This window comes from Staurois parvus, unplaced genomic scaffold, assembly GCF_062004578.1.
Source record: "Staurois parvus isolate SC_StPar_1 unplaced genomic scaffold, SC_StPar_1.0 ptg000675l, whole genome shotgun sequence".
NCBI classification, from domain to species: domain Eukaryota; kingdom Metazoa; phylum Chordata; class Amphibia; order Anura; family Ranidae; genus Staurois; species Staurois parvus.
In genome coordinates this window covers 160115-181217 of record NW_028318471.1, presented here as the reverse complement: position 1 = coordinate 181217, position 21103 = coordinate 160115, and the positions used below count along the sequence as shown (strand labels likewise).

The following is a 21103-nucleotide window of genomic DNA, read 5'->3' as shown; positions in this document are numbered from 1 at the left end:
GTGCCCAGTCTGTCTTTTGGGATAGATTCACATTTTTAAGCTGGACCATAAAGTCGAATTGGCCCATCAGTACCCTATGAACATAATTTAACCACTTCACGTCCGGACACTTTCACTTCCTTCCAGTCCAGGCCAACTTTCAGCTTTCAGTGCTATCGCTTTTTGAATGACAATTGCGCGGTCATGTGACACTGTACCCATATGAATTTTTTAGCATGTTTTTTAGACAGATAAAGCTTTATTTTGATGGTATTTTTCACCACTGGGATTTTTAGTTTTTTTGTTATATAAATGAAAAAGTCCAAACATTTTGAAAAAAAAGATTTTTTCTTATAACATTTTGCAAATAAATCATCTTTCTTCATAAATCTTGGCCAAAATGTATTCATCTATCTTTTTAGTAAAAAAAAAAAAAAAAAACCCAGATTAGTTTATAACCAAAAATTATCATTCAACTTTTTTTACTGTTTTATTTTTTTTTTTATATTATTATTTATGTTTTTTGGGTTTTTTTTTTTAACATACTGTTACCCTAGCAGTGACACTGTACTACTTTTTTTTACACTGATTGCTTTTACAGCCTTTATGGGTGTAAAAGCAATCATTTCTCCTTCTCTCTGGTTGCATTCCTGCAGCCATTAAGAAATACTGTGTGAGCTGTGATTGGTCACAGCCTGTCACATGGTACAAGGCTGTTGTGAATAGCCTTGTACCATGTGACCTCGGTGATCATTCACAGATTTCACACGTAGTAAGCAATGGTGTCAGGAAGTGACATCTTGTTTACTACGGTTCATGTGATCACTGATTAGCCAATCAGTAATCACATGAATTGGGACCTCACACAGGGGTTCCGTACAGAGATCTGTGTTCCGCTGTGTCCGCCTCCCAGGGAGCGCGCACAGGCAATGGATGCGGGGGGACGTTTAGAAATGTCCCCCCGCATCGGCAACGCTCCCATCCGGCTGTTTATTGACATGGGCCGGACAGGAAGAGGTTAAAGGGGAGATTTACTAAAGCTGCATATTTATAGGGCTCCATGCACTCTGGCGTTTAGGCTCCTAGAAGCTGTTATTAGTTTTTTTTTTCTGCCCCTAGAAGCTAAATAGTGTTGCCCTATGTGCCCATGCACAATACTTTCGGCTTTGTGAGCTTCAGTGTCTAGGAGCAGAGAAAACAAAATGTTATTTTTTTGGAGCGTAAAAAAAACCCGCTAAACATAACTAAAACGCACCTAACAGCTTTTTTCTAAGTTTCTTTTCCCCTCTACATGTACTGTAAAAACACTAACAAAATGCTAAGGCTCCTAAACGCTACTAGAACACTAAGAAAAAACGCTATTACCAGCTTTTTTATGCTGCGTTTTTTTAGCTTAAAAAACGCAAGTGTGCATGGAACTTCAAGCAATTTTTCTGACTTTTAGCAAACATTCACTGCAGGTAAATCTTCCTGGTGCATGTGTTTTTTAACTGGCAGTGTTTGATGCACCGCCAGTGAATGTTTGGTGAAAGTCACTTTCACCACTTTATAACTATGCCCGTTAAAGTGCATGCAAACCCTAAATCTATGTTGCCGTATGTTTGGCTTCATGCTTCACTCTGTACAAATTTCCTAACAAATCATTATTGTGAATCTGATGCAAAGTTTCTTTCCTAAAGATCCTGCTAGTAATATTGTTTTCTGTTGCAGGCTGGCAGCGGTAAGGCAGTGCCTTGATATTAGCAGCAGCGTTGTTAGACTGTAGTGTGTAGTATTTCATTTGTTTTTTGGGTGGCCTATCCAATGTGTGGGTGGCACAGTGGCTTAGTGGTTAGCACGTTTGCCTTGCAGTAAATGGGTCATGGGTTCGATTCCTGACCATGGCACCTCCTGCATGGAGTTTGCGTGTTCTCCCTGTGAATGTGTGGGTTTCCTCCAGGTACTCTGGTTTCCTCCCACACTCCAAAGACATGCTGGTAGGTTAATTGGCTCCTGTCTAGATTGTCCCTAGTATGTGTATGTATGAATGTGAGTTAGGGACCTTAGACTGTCTAAATTGTCCTAGTTTCATCTCTGGCCATGTGGGATCTCCTGCATGGTAAGGGTTGGGGAAAGACCTGGCAACCTACCCTGTAAAAATAGTTGCTAAGAGAATTCATGGAAAAAGTCACTTACGAGTGACGGTCCATGCAATTGCCAAGGGTTGGATACGACTGAATGGATAGATAGATCTGATGTGTGCCTGCCTCTGACAGAATTGATAGGTAACTAATTGGCCAACAAGGCTAAATGACAAAGCTGATGCAGACTGAGAGGCACTTGCGTAGCCTTGTCAGAAGGGATGAGCTTGGGTTTGGCTTCAGTCTAGTCCCAACCCATGTTGAGCCAATCCTGGAAGGAAGCTGCCAGTGTCAGGCCGATCAGCTGCAGGTAGGCTTGGTAAGGGTGCACTTGGTTTGGATTTCCCACCTTAGTTGCATGTACACAAAAGTTCAGGGGATACTCATGACATTGTTGACTTAAATTGACCATGGGGCCATATTAGGTCAGTGATGTCCCTATGTGTATGTGCAGCTGTGGGGCAGGGAATCCAAACCAAGCTCATGCTTAGTTGTCAGCCTGTAACACGATGTGCTGCTACTGACCTTCCACATTCTGAACTAAACTAAAAAAAAAGAAAAGTATTTTCTGGACTTGAATTGCAGTACCCGTAGCAGCTAATCAAACTAAATGGAATATGGCTGTTGTTTTATTAGCACATCATACGGTGGCGTACAGTGCTTTGTGATTCTCTAAGATGGTATTGTACATGACACCGCCATAACCACCAGCTGAGCAGGCGAGGATAGGGGTTAGCACTTCTGCCTTACAGCTCTTGGTTTGTTGGCTTGAATCCCAACAGGACAGTACCTGCATGGAGTTTGCATGTTCTCCCTGTGCCTGTGTTTCCCTCGGGTACTCCAGTTTCCTTTCACATGTTGGTAGGTTAATTGGCGCCTGTCTAAATTGTCCCTAGTATGTGTATGGGAGATAGGGACCTTAGATTGTAAGATCCTTGAGGGCAGGGATTGGTGTTAATGTGCAATATATACAGGTGAAACTCGAAAAATTAGAATATGGTGCAAAAGTTCATTTATTTCAGTAATGCAACTTAAAAGGTGAAACTAATATATGAGATAGACTCATTACATGCAAAGCAAGATAGTTCAAGCCGTGATTTGTCATACTTGTGATGATTATGGCTTACAGCTCATGAAAACCCCAAATCCACAATCTCAGAAAATGAGAATATTGTGAAAAGGTGCAATATTCTCGGCTCAAAGTGTCCCACTCTAATCAGCTAATTAAGCCATAACACCTGCAAAGGGTTCCTGAGCCTTTAAATGGTCTCTCAGTCTGGTTCAGTAGGAATCACAATCATGGGAAAGACTGCTGACCTGACAGTTGTGCAGAAAACCATCATTGACACCCTCCATAAGGAGGGAAAGCCTCAAAAGGTAATTGCAAAAGAAGTTGGATGTTCCCAAAGTGCTGTATCAAAGCACATTAATAGAAAGTTATGTGGAAGGGAAAAGTGTGGAAGAAAATAGTGCACAAGCAGCAGGGATGACTGCAGCCTGGAGAGGATTGTCAGGAAAAGGCCATTCAAAAGTGTTGGGGGGACTTTTACAAGGAGTGGACTGAGGCTGGAGTCAGTGCATCAAGAGCCACCACACACAGACGGATCCTGGATATGGGCTTCAAATGTCGTATTCCTCTTGTCAAGCCCCTCCTGAACAACAAACAACGTCAGAAGGGTCTTACCTGGGCTAATGAAAAACAGACCTGGTCTGTTGCTCAGTGGTCCAAAGTCCTCTATTCTGATGAGAGCAACTTTTGCATCTCATTTGGAAACCAAGGACCCCGAGTATGGAGGAAGAATGGAGAGGCACAAGCACCCGAGTATGGAGGAAGAATGGAGAGGCACAAGGACCCCGAGTATGGAGGAAGAATGGAGAGGCCCAAGGACCCCGAGTATGGAGGAAGAATGGAGGGGCCCGAGGACCCCGAGTATGGAGGAAGAATGGAGAGGCACACACTGCAAGATGCTTGAAGTCCAGTGTGAAGTTTCCACAGTCTGTGCTGATTTGGGGGGCCATGTCATCTGCTGGTGTTGGTCCACTGTGCTTCATTAAGTCCAGGGTCAACGCAGCCATCTACAAGGAGCTTTTGGAGCACTTCATGCTTCCTTCCACAGACGAGCTTTATGGGGATGCTGACTTCATTTTTCAGCAGGACTTGGAAGCTACCCACACTGCCAAAAGCACCAAAACCTGGTTCAATGACCGTGGGATTACTGTGCTTGATTGGCCAGCAAACTTGCCTGACCTGAACCCCATAGAGAATCTATGGGGCATTGCCAAGAGAAAGATGAGAGACATGAGACCGAACAATGCAGAAGAGCTGAAGGCTGCTATTGAAGCATCCTGGTCTTCCATAACACCTCAGCAGTGCCACAGGCTGATAGCTTCCATGCCACGCCGCATTGAGGCAGTAATTGCTGCAAAAGGGGCCCAAGCCAAGTACTGAGTACATATGCATGCTTCTACTTTTCAGAGGCCCGATATTGTTCTATGTACAATCCTTGTTTTATTGATTACATGTAATATTCTCCTTTTCTGAGATTGTGGATTTGGGGTTTTCATGAGCTGTAAGCCATAATCATCACAATGATGACAAATCACGGCTTGAACTATCTTGCTTTGCGTGTAATGAGTCTATCTCATAGATTATTTTCACCTTTTAAGTTGCATTACTGAAATAAATGAACTTTTGCACGATATTCTAATTTTTCGAGTTTCACCTGTATGTAAAGTGCTGTGATCATTGTAAATTCCTGTAATAAATATAAATCACACGCCTCTGGTTCTAAAATGGATTATTCTTTATTCAATAAGGTATTGTTCAACATTTAACAATATATATGTGACTTTTCTATGAGCAGATACATCAAATTAAATGAAATAAAACCAAAAATTATAAAAATTATAAAAATTATATATAAAAATTATATATAAAAATGATTTCCAAAGTCCCACCGTGTCCAAAAATAAAATCAAAAAAATCCCAAAAATAATCCTCACAAGTGAAACACAAAAACTTAAACTTTTTCTTCTTCTTTCATCACCAAAACTTTCTTAATACCCGCACATCCTGATATTCGTGCACCTCAAAAAGGAAAAAAACTCGACATAGTGTCATACCTTAAATAATAAAACACACGTGCCACTCACTGTGCAGCATGCAAAATAAACGTGTATACTCAAACCAAGTGTCAAAACACCTAAGTGAAATGACAATATGAGTGAAAGCACATTCATATAGGAAAAGCAATGCAATGTGTGAAAACCACTCCACAGATAATACTGCCAGTGTATAACACCACACCCAAAAATATATATAAAAAGTGATAACCAAAGCCCAGATCACCACTCTCCAACTCTAATAAGGATGGGTAATTACCCTAAAGCAGAAACAGCAGGGCAGATTAACCACTCTGGGTTACACTCTCCTCTCATCAATTTTCTCCAAAGACTAGGGTCACTTCCTCCACTTTTTTCCAGAAAACCAGTCACAATATAAAAGATATTCTTCTTTATTGGTAACTCACATAAAAATTCCGTGGTAACAGCTCCTCCTCACAAGCAGTGTACACATGGACAGGTTCAGGGAAACATAAACCGCATGTTCCCACTTCCAAGATGGCCGCGATCGCACTTCCGGTCAACGTCGATGCGTATGACGTCACGTGTCCCTGACGCGTTTCGTCACTTCCTTTGACTTTTCAGAAGACCCTTCTGAAAAAGTCAAAGGAAGTGACGAAACGCGTCAGCGACACGTGACGTCATACGCATCGACGTTGACCGGAAGTGCGATCGCGGCCATCTTGGAAGTGGGAACATGCGGTTTATGTTTCCCTGAACCTGTCCATGTGTACACTGCTTGTGAGGAGGAGCTGTTACCACGGAATTTTTATGTGAGTTACCAATAAAGAAGAATATCTTTTATATTGTGACTGGTTTTCTGGAAAAAAGTGGAGGAAGTGACCCTAGTCTTTGGAGAAAATTGATGAGAGGAGATTGTAACCCAGAGTGGTTAATCTGCCGTGCTGTTTCTGCTTTAGGGTAATTACCCATCCTTATTAGAGTTGGAGAGTGGTGATCTGGGCTTTGGTTATCACTTTTTATATATATTTTTGGGTGTGGTGTTATACACTGGCAGTATTATCTGTGGAGTGGTTTTCACACATTGCATTGCTTTTCCTATGTGAATGTGCTTTCACTCATATTGTCATTTCACTTAGGTGTTTTGACACTTGGTTTGAGTATACACGTTTATTTTGCATGCTGCACAGTGAGTGGCACGTGTGTTTTATTATTTAAGGTATGACACTATGTCGAGTTTTTTTCCTTTTTGAGGTGCACGAATATCAGGATGTGCGGGTATTAAGAAGGTTTTGGTGATGAAAGAAGAAGAAAAAGTTTAAGTTTTTGTGTTTCACTTGTGAGGATTATTTTTGGGATTTTTTTTATTTTATTTTTGGACACGGTGGGACTTTGGACATCATTTTTATATATAATTTTTATATATAATTTTTATAATTTTTGGTTTTATTTCATTTAATTTGATGTATCTGCTCATAGAAAAGTCACATATATATTGTTAAGCTGGCCTTCAAGGGTGAAGGTAGATCACTTTTCTGGGATATTATAGGTTTAAGTGTTGTGATATAGAAGTATAATTGTTCAACATTTATTCTGTCATTTATTGGCCAATGTCTTTTAAACCAATCCCTTTAAACACCATCTCTTGCCTACTGTCTGTCTCTGCAGGTGTTGGCATGGGGGCTGCGCAACCTAAAGAGCTACCAGCTGGCCAGCGTGACATCGCCCAGCCTGGTTGTGGAGTGTGGAGATGAAATGATCCAGTCCTGCGTTATTAAAAATGTCAAAAAGAATCCCAACTTTGAAGTGTGCGTCCTTTTCTTAGAGGTGGTAAGAGTTCTTAATACCGTAAACTGATTTTGTAAGGTTGCAGGAAAGGGCCGAGGTGCATGTAAAACATGCTCATTGCAGTCAGTCCGTTCAGTATTTCTGGTTGGTGAGAGCAGGGATTCATGTTTCTTATATTACAAGGTAGGAGGCCATTTATCAGCTGATATAGACCTGTGATGGAAATAATAAACCTGGTGTCTGGTGCTCAGGGCTGGAATATCTGATATCACATCACTCTTCTGTACAGAAATAACCCTTGTGAAGTATTCATCAATCAAACCGCTCCAGGTTATTAAATTTCATTATCTACAGATTGACCTAATTAGAAAAAACTGCCAAGAAGCAGAGCACAGTGTCCAAAGTATAGTACCCATGGCAGCCAATCAGAATCCATCTTGACTTGACATAACTTCAGTAACATGATTAGGCGTAACCACAGTAACGTGAACTTTGCACTGTGCTTCTTGCTCAGTCGTTTTTGAATCATCTGATTTACAGAGAATGTTAATTAGATTCTGACATTCACTTTGAATCATACCACCAAACTCAGGAATTTAGAACAGAATGGGGGAGATTTACTAGAACACTCAGAATCTGATGCAGCTGTGCATGGGAGCCAATCGGCTTCTAACTTCAGCTTGTTCAATTAGGTTTTGACAATAAAACCTGGAATCTAATTGGTTTTTATGCAGAGCTGTACCAGATTTTGCACACTCCAGCTTTAGTAAATAACCCCCAATAGCTCAATGCATACAAGTCCTTAGCAAAGCCCTGCACCTTGTTGCTGTTAATGTCAAACATCTCAAGTTGGACTTTTATTTGCAGTAGGGCTTTAGAGGGCTTGATTTATTCTTTAGCATGTGGAATGGTGGGAGGCAGGCTGCATGTAGATGGAATTTAGTTCTGGTTTTTTTATGAGGCATGCACATACATTTATACAGAAGTATGGCATATAGATATGTTTTATAATTCTTTTTATGGTACACAAAGATCTATTTTTGATGGTAACCTCCTACCAGGGGCGGACTGACCATTTGGAAACTCGGGCACTGCCCGAGGGCCCGGGGTCAGTAGGGGGCCCCATGAGATGCCCCTGGTACCTTTTTCATAGGCTTTTTTGAGTTTGGGCACGGACACAGGGGCCCCATGATCCCCTATTTCCCGGGGGCCCCATGAGTTGTCAGTCCGCTTCCTACTGATCTTTTTATGGCAATTGACACGGCAAGTTTGGGCAAAAGCACGATCAGCACCGATAGCATAAAGTTTCCATCACATTTTTCACATTTCATCACTATTTCTTCTTACTTTTTAGAGACTTCCCCGTGAGGATCTATATTGCCCGCCCATCATCGTGAAGGTGATTGACAACCGGCAGTTTGGTCGAAAGCCAGTGGTTGGACAATGCACCATCCACTCCCTTGAGGAGTTCCACTGCGACCCCAATGAGGAAGAGGGTGACCTGGATGAAGGAATGGCCGGTATACCGCTGTCTACTTTCTGCACAAATACTTGTAACGGGAATTAACCCACCAATCACAAACAAGCGGAGACTGAACAACGCTGGTCCAGTTTAGAGTGCTCTATTTTGTTATGTCCTACTACATGTTACAGCACGTAGGGCTTTGTGAGGTATATAACACGGTTGTTTGTGCCAGGCCCAGGATGTCTTGTTTGTGATCTATTACCAACCATACTGACTCCATACAGGCTCCTAGATATGCTTGCCAGTTTCAAAGAGCAGATCCCTGTAGTTCTTCACATTTCATAATTTGAGCCTTTTTTGCTTCTGTTAATTGGAGATATATATATATACATACAGTTAGGTCCATATATACTGTATATTTGGACACAGGCACAATTTTAGTTTTTTTCAGATATTTACCAAAACATATTCAAGCTATAGTTATATAATGGATATGGCCTGAAAGTGTACACTCTCAGGTTTAATTTGAGGGTATGTACATCATCCAATCATGTACATACCCTGCAATCATCCACCACTGTTGTCTTCCGTGGACGTCTATGCCTTTTTATGTTGCTAAGCTCACCAGTGCATTCTTCTTTCCTCAGAATGTACCAAGCTGTTGATTTGGCCACTCCTAATGTTGCTGCGATCTCTCTGATGGATTTGTTTCATTTTTGAAGCCTTACAATGGCCTGTTTCACTTGCATGGACGGCTTCTTTGAACACATGATGTAGGTTTACAGCAATAGATTCCAAATGCAAGTACCACACTTAGAATCAACTCTTAACGTTTTACCTGCTTAATTGATGAAGAAATAATGGAGTAGCCCACCCCTGGCCATGAAACAGCTTTTGATTCAATTGTTCAATTACTTTTGGTCCCTTGAAAAAGGGGGGATGGCTACTCTTAAGAGCTGTAATTCCTAAACCCTTCCTCCAATTTGGATGTACATACCCTCAAATTAAACCTGAGAGTGTGCACTTTCAGCCCATAGCCATTATAGAATTATAGCGTGAATATGTTTTGGTAAACACCTGAAAAATCTAAAATTGTGCCTGTGTCCAAATATATATGGATCTAACTACATACAGTCAGGTCCATAAATATTGGGACTTCGACACAATTCTAACATTTTTGGCTCTATACACCACCACAATGGATTTGAAATGAAATGAACAAGATGTGCTTTAACTGCAGACTGTCAGCTTTAATTTGAGGGTATTTACATCCAAATCAGGTGAACGGTGTAGGAATTACAACAGTTTGCATATGTGCCTCCCACTTGTTAAGGGACCAAAAGTAATGGGACAATTGGCTTCTCAGCTGTTCCATGGCCAGGTGTGTGTTATTCCCTCATTATCCCAATTACAATGAGCAGATAAAAGGTGCAGAGTTCATTTCAAGTGTGCTATTTGCATTTGGAATCTGTTGCTGTCAACTCTCAAGATGAGATCCAAAGAGCTGTTACTATCAGTGAAGCAAGCCATCATTAGGCTGAAAAAACAAAACAAACCCATCAGAGAGATAGCAAAAACATTAGGCGTGGCCAAAACAACTGTTTGGAACATTCTTAAAAAGAAAGAATGCACCGGTGAGCTCAGCAACACCAAAAGACCCGGAAGACCACAGAAAACAACTGTGGTGGATGACCGAAGAATTCTTTCCCTGGTGAAGAAAACACCTTTCACAACAGTTGGCCAGATCAAGAACACTCTCCAGGAGGTAGGTGTACGTGTGCCAAAGTCACCAATCAAGAGAAGACTTCACCAGAGAGAATACAGAGGGTTCACCACAAGATGTAAACCATTGGTGAGCCTCAAGAACAGGAAGGCCAGATTAGAGTTTGCCAAACGACATCTAAAAAAGCCTTCACAGTTCTGGAACAACATCCTATGGACAGATGAGACCGAGATCAACTTGTACCAGAGTGATGGGAAGAGAAGAGTATGGAGAAGGAAAGGAACTGCTCATGATCCTAAGCATACCACCTCATCAGTGAAGCATGGTGGTGGTAGTGTCATGGCGTGGGCATGTATGGCTGCCAATGGAACTGGTTTTCTTGTATTTATTGATGATGTGACTGCTGACAAAAGCAGCAGGATGAATTCTGAAGTGTTTCGGGCAATATTATCTGCTCATATTCAGCCACATGCTTCACAACTCATTGGACGCTTCACAGTGCAGATGGACAATGACCCAAAGCATACTGCAAAAGCAACCATACATTTTTTTAAGGGAAAGAAGTGGAATGTTATGCAATGGCCAAGTCAATCACCTGACCTGAATCCGATTGAGCATGCATTTCACTTGCTGAAGACAAAACTGAGGGGAAAATGCCCCAAGAACAAGCAGGAACTGAAGACAGTTGCAGTAGAGGCCTGGCAGAGCATCACCAGGGATGAAACCCAGCATCTGGTGATGTCTATGCATTCCAGACTTCAGGCTGTAATTGACTGAAAAGGATTTGCAACCAAGTATTAAAAAGTGAAAGTTTGATTTATGATTATTATTCTGTCCCATTACTTTTGGTCCCTTAGCAAGTGGGAGGCACGTATGCAAACTGTTGTAATTCCTACAGCGTTCACCTGATTTGGATGTAAATACCCTCAAATTAAAGCCGACAGTCTGCAGTTAAAGCACATCTTGTTCATTTCATTTCAAATCCATTGTGGTGGTGTATAAAGCCAAAAATGTTAGAATTGTGTCGATGTCCCAATATTTATGGACCTGACTGTATGTATATATATATGTGTGTGTGTGTGTGTGTTGAAAGAGCAGGGCCCTCGATCCCCTCATGTTTTGCATTGTATTGTTGTTGTTCTGTCCCCCTTTGTAATGTACAGCGCTGAGCGAACTATTGGCGCTTTATATATACTGTATAATAATAATTATATATATATATATATATATATTTGGTATTGGGACACCTGCCTTTACATGCACATGAACTCTAATGGCATCTCCTTCTTAGTCCGTAGGGTTCAATATTGAGTTGGCCCCGCCCTTTGCAGCTATAACAGCTTCAACTCTTCTGGGAAGGCCGTCCACAAAGTTTAGGAGGGTGTCTACAGCTCATGCCATAGTCAATAGTCCTTTTATTTTGGAGCAAGCAAGTAGTTCTTACATGAAGTGGTACTATGGAGAACAAATGTAGTCACCCTCTAACAGGAATTCAGATCACAGCAGCTAAAAAAAAAATGAAGATATGGAGGAGGCTGAGAGCAATAGAAGGCACTTTTTTGTTAAGAATAGATACTTGAACAGAGTTTAGTTTCACTTTATCCTGCAAATTAAAGTGAACCTGTAGTAAAGCAATTAAATTATATGGTCAAGTCTGTCAGAGGGTCTGAGGGTCAGAAGAAGTCACGTGGATCGTGACGCAACGTGTTGGCACGCATTGACAGCACTTCCGGGACGCGGTGATGTCATTTCCGGCGTGGACGCCATTTTGGAGCCATAGTGGAGCTATCGTGGAGCTGCTGATCGGCATCTAACCATGAGTATACCCATGATATGGAAAAAGGCGTTTTTATATGTTTTATAAATGTGAGTGGGCTATTGGCTTTGCTATTTTGCATTAAAAAAGGCAGGTCTACACTATGGTATATTTTTGTTTTTATTAATATCCTGCACGGTCACCCTTGTCCCAAAATCCTTGAGTCTGGAGAAGGTTCAGAAGTGTTGAGGTCGGATTCCTAAGTGTTCTTATCCTGAGGAGAGTCATCTGGAATATACGGGGGTTACCCACACAGTATTTTGGCCCCATGGGGTCTAAATAAGGAGGTGAGGAGTCATTTTGGCCATTTATGGATTGATCCACACACCATATGGCACTGTGATCACCCCACGTGGCTTGCTGTGTGTTATGTAGTGACCACTGTTCTTGGAATTGATTTAGTATGGACTTTCACACAGCATGAACTCTCTTATGAGCACTTGCACAATATATGTCATTTCCCCTCTCTGATATATTGTTTCAATATGTTCCTATCTATCACTGAATAGTGTTGTGTTATGCAAGTCCTTTATTAACATCAGCACTTCACTATTTTGTATGTTTTGTTGTTTCATCTACCTTGTGGTTAAGGCAAGTGTGAGCTGCTACTAGTAGGACATCCATTATAGCCCAGGAGGTTTTTTCTATTTGTTCTCCATAGTACCAATTCATGTAAGAACTACTTGCTTTCTCCCAAAATAAAAAGACTATTGACTGTAGGATGAGCTGTATACATGGCCACAATGAAGGTGCACTGCTCATTCCAAACAAACAGAAGTGAGGGGGAAAGGGAAAGGTTTCAAAACCTTACAAGGAGAAAATATTTTAATGAAAAGTAGATTACAGGGCCATTAGGTAGTGGATGTGTATAGATTTTTTTTTCAGGATACCTTGGGTTAAAGATTAGACGTTACACTGAGTTGTAGAATCGCTGACCTAGAAAAATCATACAGGAAAAAAATGATCAAAAATTGCTTTCTGATAAATATTGCAGTAATATCTTATAAAGTGTACTTAGTGAAAAAAAAAATATTTGAAGGTAACTAAAACCGCTATATATAATATTTCCTTTCAGATGATATAAGTGTTACCCCGCGGGATGACGTTCTTGTCGATATTGACGACAAGGAACCTCTAATTTCGAGTCAGGTAAGAACACAAACCAGTTTCCCTTTTTTTAATTAATAGATTCCAATGAAAATGTGTTCTTTTTAACCCTTTTACATATGCTGCGGCAATATCAGAAAGTAAACATACTGCAGCTATTGTAAAGCTGACTTTGGGCTCTGTAATAAAAACGGTTGCGGTGGCTGTAAAGCCACTCAATCACTTCTATGAGACAGGCGCATGTACAATCACAGAATGAGCATATGGCAAGCATTGGTATATAAACCACAAATGTGCAACACAAATTAGGGATCACTGCGCACGCTGGAGTGAAAAAAATTAGTTTTAGGGACATTATTAACTGTTAACTCTAAAGTGAGGTGCTTTAGAGATCTTAAACAACCCCTATAGGAAACCTGTAGTTCTTGGGTTTTAATACCCTTTAACCACTTGCCGTTCGGTTTCAGTAGTAACGCAGCCGAGCGGCAGCTGCAGGCTCAGCAACATTAATCACTTGCCCTCCAGAAGATTTACCCCCTTCAGACCAGGCCATTTTTTGTTGTTCAGCATTGCACTTATTCAACTCCCAAACAAAATTTCTGTCCTTTTTTTCCACATAAATAGAGCTTTCTTTTGGTGGTATTTGATCACCTCTGTAGTTTTTACTTTTTTGCGCTGTAAACAAAAAAAGACCAAAAATTTTGAAAAAAAAATTTTTTTCACTTTTGGTTATAAAAAATATCCAATAAACTCAAAGTTAGTCATAAATTTAGGCCAAAATGTATTCTGCTACATGTCTGGTTAAAAAAAAAAAAAATCTCAATGCGTGTATATTAATTGGTTTGTGTGAAAGTTATAGCATCTACAAACTATGGTATATATATTGGAATTTACTTACTTTCTGACTGCCTATCACACTTTTTGAGGTGCTAAAATGCCAGGGCAGTACAACCCCCCCCCCCCAAATGACCCCTTTTGGGAAAGTAGACACCCCAAGGATTTTGCAGAGAAGCATGTTGAGTCCATGAACCATTTTATTTTTTGCCACAAATTTTTAGAAAATTATAATTCTTTTTTTTTTACACAAAGTTGTCACTTTAATGATATATTGCTCATGCATGCCACGGGTATATGTGGAATAACACCCCAAAACACATTCTCCTACTTCTCCCAAGAACTGGGATACCACATGTGAGAGACTTTTTGGCAGCCTAGCTACATACAAGCTTCCAAAATCCAATGACCACCTCCAGGCTTTCAAAGGGCATATTTCCTCATATCACTTCCCCACTACGTATCACAGTTTTGGAGGCTCTAAAATGCCAGGATAGTACAAACACCCCCCAAATTACCCCTTTTTGGAAAATAGACACCCCAAGGAATTTGATAAGAGGCATGGTGGGAATTTTACAGATATCATTTTTGTCACTAACTACATAACTGACCTGATACCCAAATACTACCCTCCCCGTCCCCTCCGCTCCTCACAGGACCTCCTACTCTCTAGCTCCCTGGTCTCCTCCTCCCACGCCCGATTGCAGGACTTCCCCCATCCTCTGGAACTCCCTACCCCAATCCATCAAACTGTCACCTACCCTCCTCACCTTCAGGCGCACCCTGAAAACCCTCCTCTTCAGGGAAGCCTACCCCAACCTCACCTAACACCCGACCTCACCTAACAACTAACCTTCTCCACTCCACCCACCACTCCATCCCCCACAGCCATCTCCTCCTGTACCACCTTCCCCTCCCTCCTAGATTGTAAGCTCGAAAGAGCAGGGCCCTCGAACCCCTCGTGTATTGTATTGTTACTGTCTTGTCTCATGTTCTGTCCCCCTTGCTACTGTACAGCGCTGAGCATACCCTTTGGCGCTATATAAATACTGTATAATAATAATAAAACTGAATGGTCGATGTCCAATTTGACAAAACGATCAAATCGTTCATGGATCAAGCAAGACCAAAAATGTATGCCCAAATGATGAGCGACAGATAGTGATGGCTTCGATTAGTTGTGGTGGAAAAATATTGATCATACGGGGTCAATCAATCGCATTTTTCACACCCTTGTGAATCGTTTACAATTGATGTACAGGCAAAAAATGCCATTGATCGACGCTGCACGATTGATTTTTTTCCATCACAACCAATCGACTTGGGTAGATCAAAACTGTCACTACCTGTCGCTCATCGGTCTGGCGTGCCATTTTTATCTCACAGACATTGATTATTCAGTTTTATTGCACCATGTATGACCATTGACCAGTATAAGATATTTGACACAGTTCCTATTGGAAGATTTGCCCTCTATTCCTATTCTGGGGACAACTATAACATTTAGCATTTTCTATTTTGGGTCATTTCCCCACAAGACTTTTTTTCTGCCATTAATTGTCCTCAGGCTGATACAAAGCATCATTCAACCCACTTCCTCTGAGCCCGGGTCATCCTGGTCCCAACACATCCTGTGATTGGACAGTGAAAGGAGAGGCAGCCCAGTGAGGAGTTCATCTCTCTGACACTCTCATCTCTCCTCCTATTAGCATGCTCCTGTCAGCACATGAACTGATTGGCTCCTTGTACTGATTCTTCCTCTCACACTCCAGCCCTGCTGTACTAGGCAAAATAAGTATTTTTTGTAAAATATGTAATTCAGATTTTTTTCTCTTTGTGGTTGTTTTGTGCTTATGGTGCCCTAATATTGTGTTTCTAATGAAAAGTGTTTCCTGATTCTGTGTATTCTATGTGTAGCTAACCAATCGTTTTGACTTGTAGCTTGCAGATGGCGTCTCAGCCATTATTAACATATCGACCTCCCGGTCCAGCCTTCATGTATGTATTGTGGGTGTGCTTCATACACGTGTGTCGTGTTTCATGTAACACACAACAGTGCATGATCCCTGTGAGAGAAGATTGTGATGATGTCACTGCTTCCATGGGGAAGGGGGGTGAGGGGGTGTGCTTGCAGAATACCAGAAAACCAGACTTGATCGGACCTATACAAGAATTTCAGCTACATTTTTATAAGTCGATTGACTTACGTTTAAAATTGAGATGTATTTTTCCCTCTTATGTAGTTTTACGTTCTTGAAGATCAATTTTATTTGAAGATGGTTACATTGGTCAAGCTTGGACCAATGTCACTATGTATATACCATACGTGAGGGATCCCCATGCATGCTGGAAATCACTGTACTAGGCACCCCTACTCCAGTAATCTCCACTAACCTCTGGATCCTGTGCTGGGCTGCCACCCTGCTTCATTCTGAACACAGGAGGTCAGCCACCCGACATGAGCGCCATTCAGAGATTGCATTACTTTTTCTCACACTCTCTGATTGGATGAGGTGGAGAGGTGGGTGACTGGTTCTCTTTAAACTTCAAGTGTTACTAAACCCACAACAGTACAATCAGTCTGTATATGCAGTAAAGCATGCTTGTTATACTCACTGTGGGACCTAAGGGGTTAATCCTCTGCATTGTGTAAAAATGCTGTTTTATCCTGTCTTCTGTGATCCTCCTCTTCTTCTACTGTCCCCAAACCATCTGCTGATAGAACAGAACCTTGGGTGCAAGCTGCACATGCTCAGTTTGGTGTATATTGATAGAAATTTTTTTTTTCCTTGGGAGAGTGCATGTGATCAGCACAGGGTCAATTATCGCTGTCCAGACAGAGGGTCAGGGGTTTTGCAGCCTCATAGGACAGTCAGAGGAGAATATAAGCTCCTCCTACAAGCTTTAACCAGTGCTTTGCTGGAAACTGATAGAAGTCACAAGACTGCTATATACTGCTGATGAAAAAAGGTATTTAGCAGTTTATTTTTTCATAAAATAATTTTATTTCCATGTTGTGTGTAGTGTGGGAGACCGGTTATAGTGAATGCATTTTATGGGGAGGCTGGATATAGTGAATGCAGGGTCCAGGGAGACCGGATATAGTGAATGCAGGGTCCAGGGAGACCGGATATAGTGAATGCAGGGTCCGGAGAGACCAGATATAGTGAATGCAGGGTCCAGGGAGACCGGATATAGTGAATGCAGGGTCCGGGGAGAGCGGATATAGTGAATGCAGGGTCCGGAGAGACCAGATATAGTGAATGCAGGGTCCAGGGAGACCGATATAGTGAATGCAGGGTCCGGGGAGAGCGGATATAGTGAATGCAGGGTCCGGGGAGAGCGGATATAGTGAATGCAGGGTCCGGGGAGAGCGGATATAGTGAATGCAGGGTCCGGGGAGACCAGATATAGTGAATGCAGGGTCCAGGGAGACCAGATATAGTGAATGCAGGGTCCAGGGAGACCGGACATAGTGAATGCATTTTTCGTGGAGACAGAATATAGCGAATGCAGGGTCCGGGGAGACCGGATATAGCGAATGCAGGGTCTGGGGAGACTGGATATAGTGAATGCAGGGTCCGGGGAGACTGGATATAGTGAATGCAGGGTCCGGGGAGACTGGATATAGTGAATGCAGGGTCTGGGGAGACCGGATATAGTGAATGCAGGGTCCAGGAAGACCGGATATAGTGAATGCAGGGTCCAGGGAGACTGGATATAGTGAATGCAGGGTCCGGGGAGACCAGATATAATGAGTGCAGGGTCCGGAGAGACCAGATATAGTGAATGCAGGGTCCAGGGAGACCGGATATAGTGAATGCAGGGTCCGGGGAGAGCGGATATAGTGAATGCAGGGTCCGGAGAGACCAGATATAGTGAATGCAGGGTCCAGGGAGACCGGATATAGTGAATGCAGGGTCCGGGGAGAGCGGATATAGTGAATGCAGGGTCCGGAGAGACCAGATATAGTGAATGCAGGGTCCAGGGAGACCGATATAGTGAATGCAGGGTCCGGGGAGAGCGGATATAGTGAATGCAGGGTCCGGGGAGAGCGGATTTAGTGAATGCAGGGTCCGGGGAGACCGGATAGAGTGAATGCAGGGTCCAGGGAGACCAGATATAGTGAATGCAGGGTCCAGGGAGACCAGATATAGTGAATGCAGGGTCCAGGGAGACCGGACATAGTGAATGCATTTTTCGTGGAGACAGAATATAGCGAATGCAGGGTCCGGGGAGACCGGATATAGCGAATGCAGGGTCTGGGGAGACTGGATATAGTGAATGCAGGGTCCGGGGAGACTGGATATAGTGAATGCAGGGTCCGGGGAGACTGGATATAGTGAATGCAGGGTCTGGGGAGACCGGATATAGTGAATGCAGGGTCCAGGAAGACCGGATATAGTGAATGCAGGGTCCAGGGAGACTGGATATAGTGAATGCAGGGTCCGGGGAGATCAGATATAATGAGTGCAGGGTCCAGGAAGACCGGATATAGTGAATGCAGGGTCCGGGGAGACCAGATAGAGTGAATGCAGGGTCCTGGCAGACTGAATATAGTGAATGCAGGGTCCGGGGAGACCGGATATAGTGAGTGCAGGGTCCAGGGAGACCGGATATAGTGAATGCAGGGTCCGGGGAGACTGGATATAGTGAATGCAGGGTCTGGGGAGACCGGATATAGTGAATGCAGGGTCCAGGAAGACCGGATATAGTGAATGCAGGGTCCAGGGAGACTGGATATAGTGAATGCAGGGTCCGGGGAGACCAGATATAATGAGTGCAGGGTCCAGGAAGACCGGATATAGTGAATGCAGGGTCCGGGGAGACCAGATAGAGTGAATGCAGGGTCCTGGCAGACTGAATATAGTGAATGCAGGGTCCGGGGAGACCGGATATAGTGAGTGCAGGGTCCAGGGAGACCGGATATAGTGAATGCAGGGTCCGGGGAGACCGGATAGAGTGAATGCAGGGTCCGGGGAGACTGAATATAGTGAATGCAGGGTCCGGGGTTTAGTAACACTTTAATGCCTGGCAATATACTACTAGAGTTTTGATTGCAAGCTCATACAAACATTTATAGGAACATTCGTACAAAAATTCTCTGTACATTCAATGAATGTTGTTCTAAAGTGCTTAAAATTTGAATTTGATTTTAACATTCAGCTTTAGCGTAAATGGACTTTCCAGAACGAAAACCACTTGTTAGTAATTTGTTTGTGAAAATCCTGCTCCTTTGAATTTTCTTGTCACTGTGTTCGGAAACTAAGCATCCATGTGACCTCATTAACAACTAGAATAGAACACATGTTCTTAAAATGAAAAATTCTACTAGTGTATTGCCAGCTGTACTTAGCTCACTGGGTGCTTGTATATCGGTTGGCATGTCGCTTTCCCATTTGTCTGGTAGATGTTCCACTATGCATTCCCTGCTTGTGTATAGTGTGCTGTCTGTAGCAAATGTTCACCTGGTTTTATGGACCTTTTTTTGTCATTTTAAATACCTATCAAATGTGCACCTGATCTACAAATTGGAGCAAATTTCTACTGATCCCTTCATCCACAAAACACTTCAAAAGCATATGGACAAATTCTACATTTTACATGTTATCTGTTACTGGTCCTGGACCAGGACCTCTACGGATGTTCCCAAATTTTATTACTGATAGCGTAGTCTTTATTACAATCAATCCATTTAACTTAAAGTGGAACTTCACTCTCAGTCAACATTGACTATTTTCAATCCTTAGGCTGCTAACATTATAAATAGGAAGATATATTTATTTGATTTAATTTTTGTTTTATATTTCTTCAGTTACTTCCTGGTTTCTGGCCTAGGCAAATGATGTCATACATCCCAGGAGTCTTCAGGAGGGGAGGAGGGGCTTTCTCAGCTAAGCACTCCCTCCTGCCTGCATGCCTGAGCTAAGGGTTGATGGATTCCAGGAAGTAAATGCTACATAAATCATCTGCCCTTGCTCAAGATGGCCAAGGCCAGAAATGCTGGGGGGGGGGGGTTCTAACTGAAGCATGGAGACATGGATGGGGGGAGTTTGCTTTGAATATTAAAAATGATTTAGCATTTTTGGTTTGTGGTGATCTGATGCAGTGTAGTTCCACTTTAAATGTAAGGTGTTACTAGTCCTCGGACGCTGTCTTGGACAGCTTCCTGATACATGGCGGATTTCCATGTTGGCAAGCATTCTAATAGAGTAATTATAACACAACACCTAACAACATCATACAGTGGAAGTCATGCCTCAAGGTGGCTGGTTTTATCTTTATTAGCCAGAAAACTATGACTTGTGTGACCCTCTGAAACTAGTTTCACTTTTATTCTTTGATTTAAAGTAACAATGTCTCCTTGCCCATGCAGAACATAGTCACCTATCACCTTCCCTACCTGCTCCAGTTTTACTTCCCTTACCAGCCAGCACTGAAATCCAAGGTGTTGGCAGGTGTCAGAAATTTAGTGGAGCATTCATGTTACTCCTTGGTCATGTAGCATTGTTCAGGATTCGTAATTGGTTGCTAGACTCAAGCACTGTCACATTGGAGGAAGTCATGTGCCCCTCTTTCCCAGAACCACCGCTATTGTCAATGGATGTGATGGAGGCAAGAGCGGCAAAGGAGAACTGGTAGGTGAGTATACCTGGTGCACAGGGATGGGGACCCGAATGAAGGCACTCTCACTTTGCCCTGAATGAGTGTCTCTTTATTTCCCATCCTTTGCAGCCCAGCAACTCCACATAGACTCGAATGGGACCACACACCTACAGTAGTGTCATTAGGACTGCATCCTTAGAACTTCAGTTAGCTATTTATAGTGTCTATGTCCCCTTAGCTCTGCTTTTGTATATATTTTTGAATTATTTTCATATAAACTGTTTTGTAGCCTTTTAAACTGTCACTGGAAGGAGTAATGCCCCATCATTGGTATCAGTGGAAGGAATAGTGCCCCATCATTGGTATCAGTGGAAGGAATAGTGCCCCATCATTGGTATCAGTGGAAGGAATAGTGCCCCATCATTGGTATCAGTGGGAGGAATAGTGCTCCATCATTGGTGTCAGTGGGAGGAATAGTGCCCCATCATTGGTGTCAGTAGGAGGAATAGTGCTCCATCATTGGTGTCAGTGGGAGGAATAGTGCCCCATCATTGGTATCAGTAGAAGGAATAGTGCCACAT

General features: G+C 42.5%; 1 protein-coding gene across 6 annotated transcripts in view; it reads left to right on the top strand.

Moving 5' to 3' along the window:
* The window catches only part of DYSF (dysferlin), a 396353-nt gene that overhangs the window by 313818 nt on the left and 61432 nt on the right, over positions 1-21103 (top strand). For 5 of the 6 annotated variants that reach the window (XM_089652230.1, XM_089652225.1, XM_089652226.1 and 2 more), the window contains 3 exons: positions 6852-7013; positions 8326-8491; positions 13051-13124. In XM_089652230.1, coding sequence (XP_089508356.1) covers positions 6852-7013; positions 8326-8491; positions 13051-13124 — 402 coding nt within the window. Of the gene's footprint in view, positions 1-6851; positions 7014-8325; positions 8492-13050; positions 13125-15857; positions 15915-21103 lie in introns of all 6 variants that reach the window. The other variant, XM_089652229.1, reaches the window with a different exon arrangement.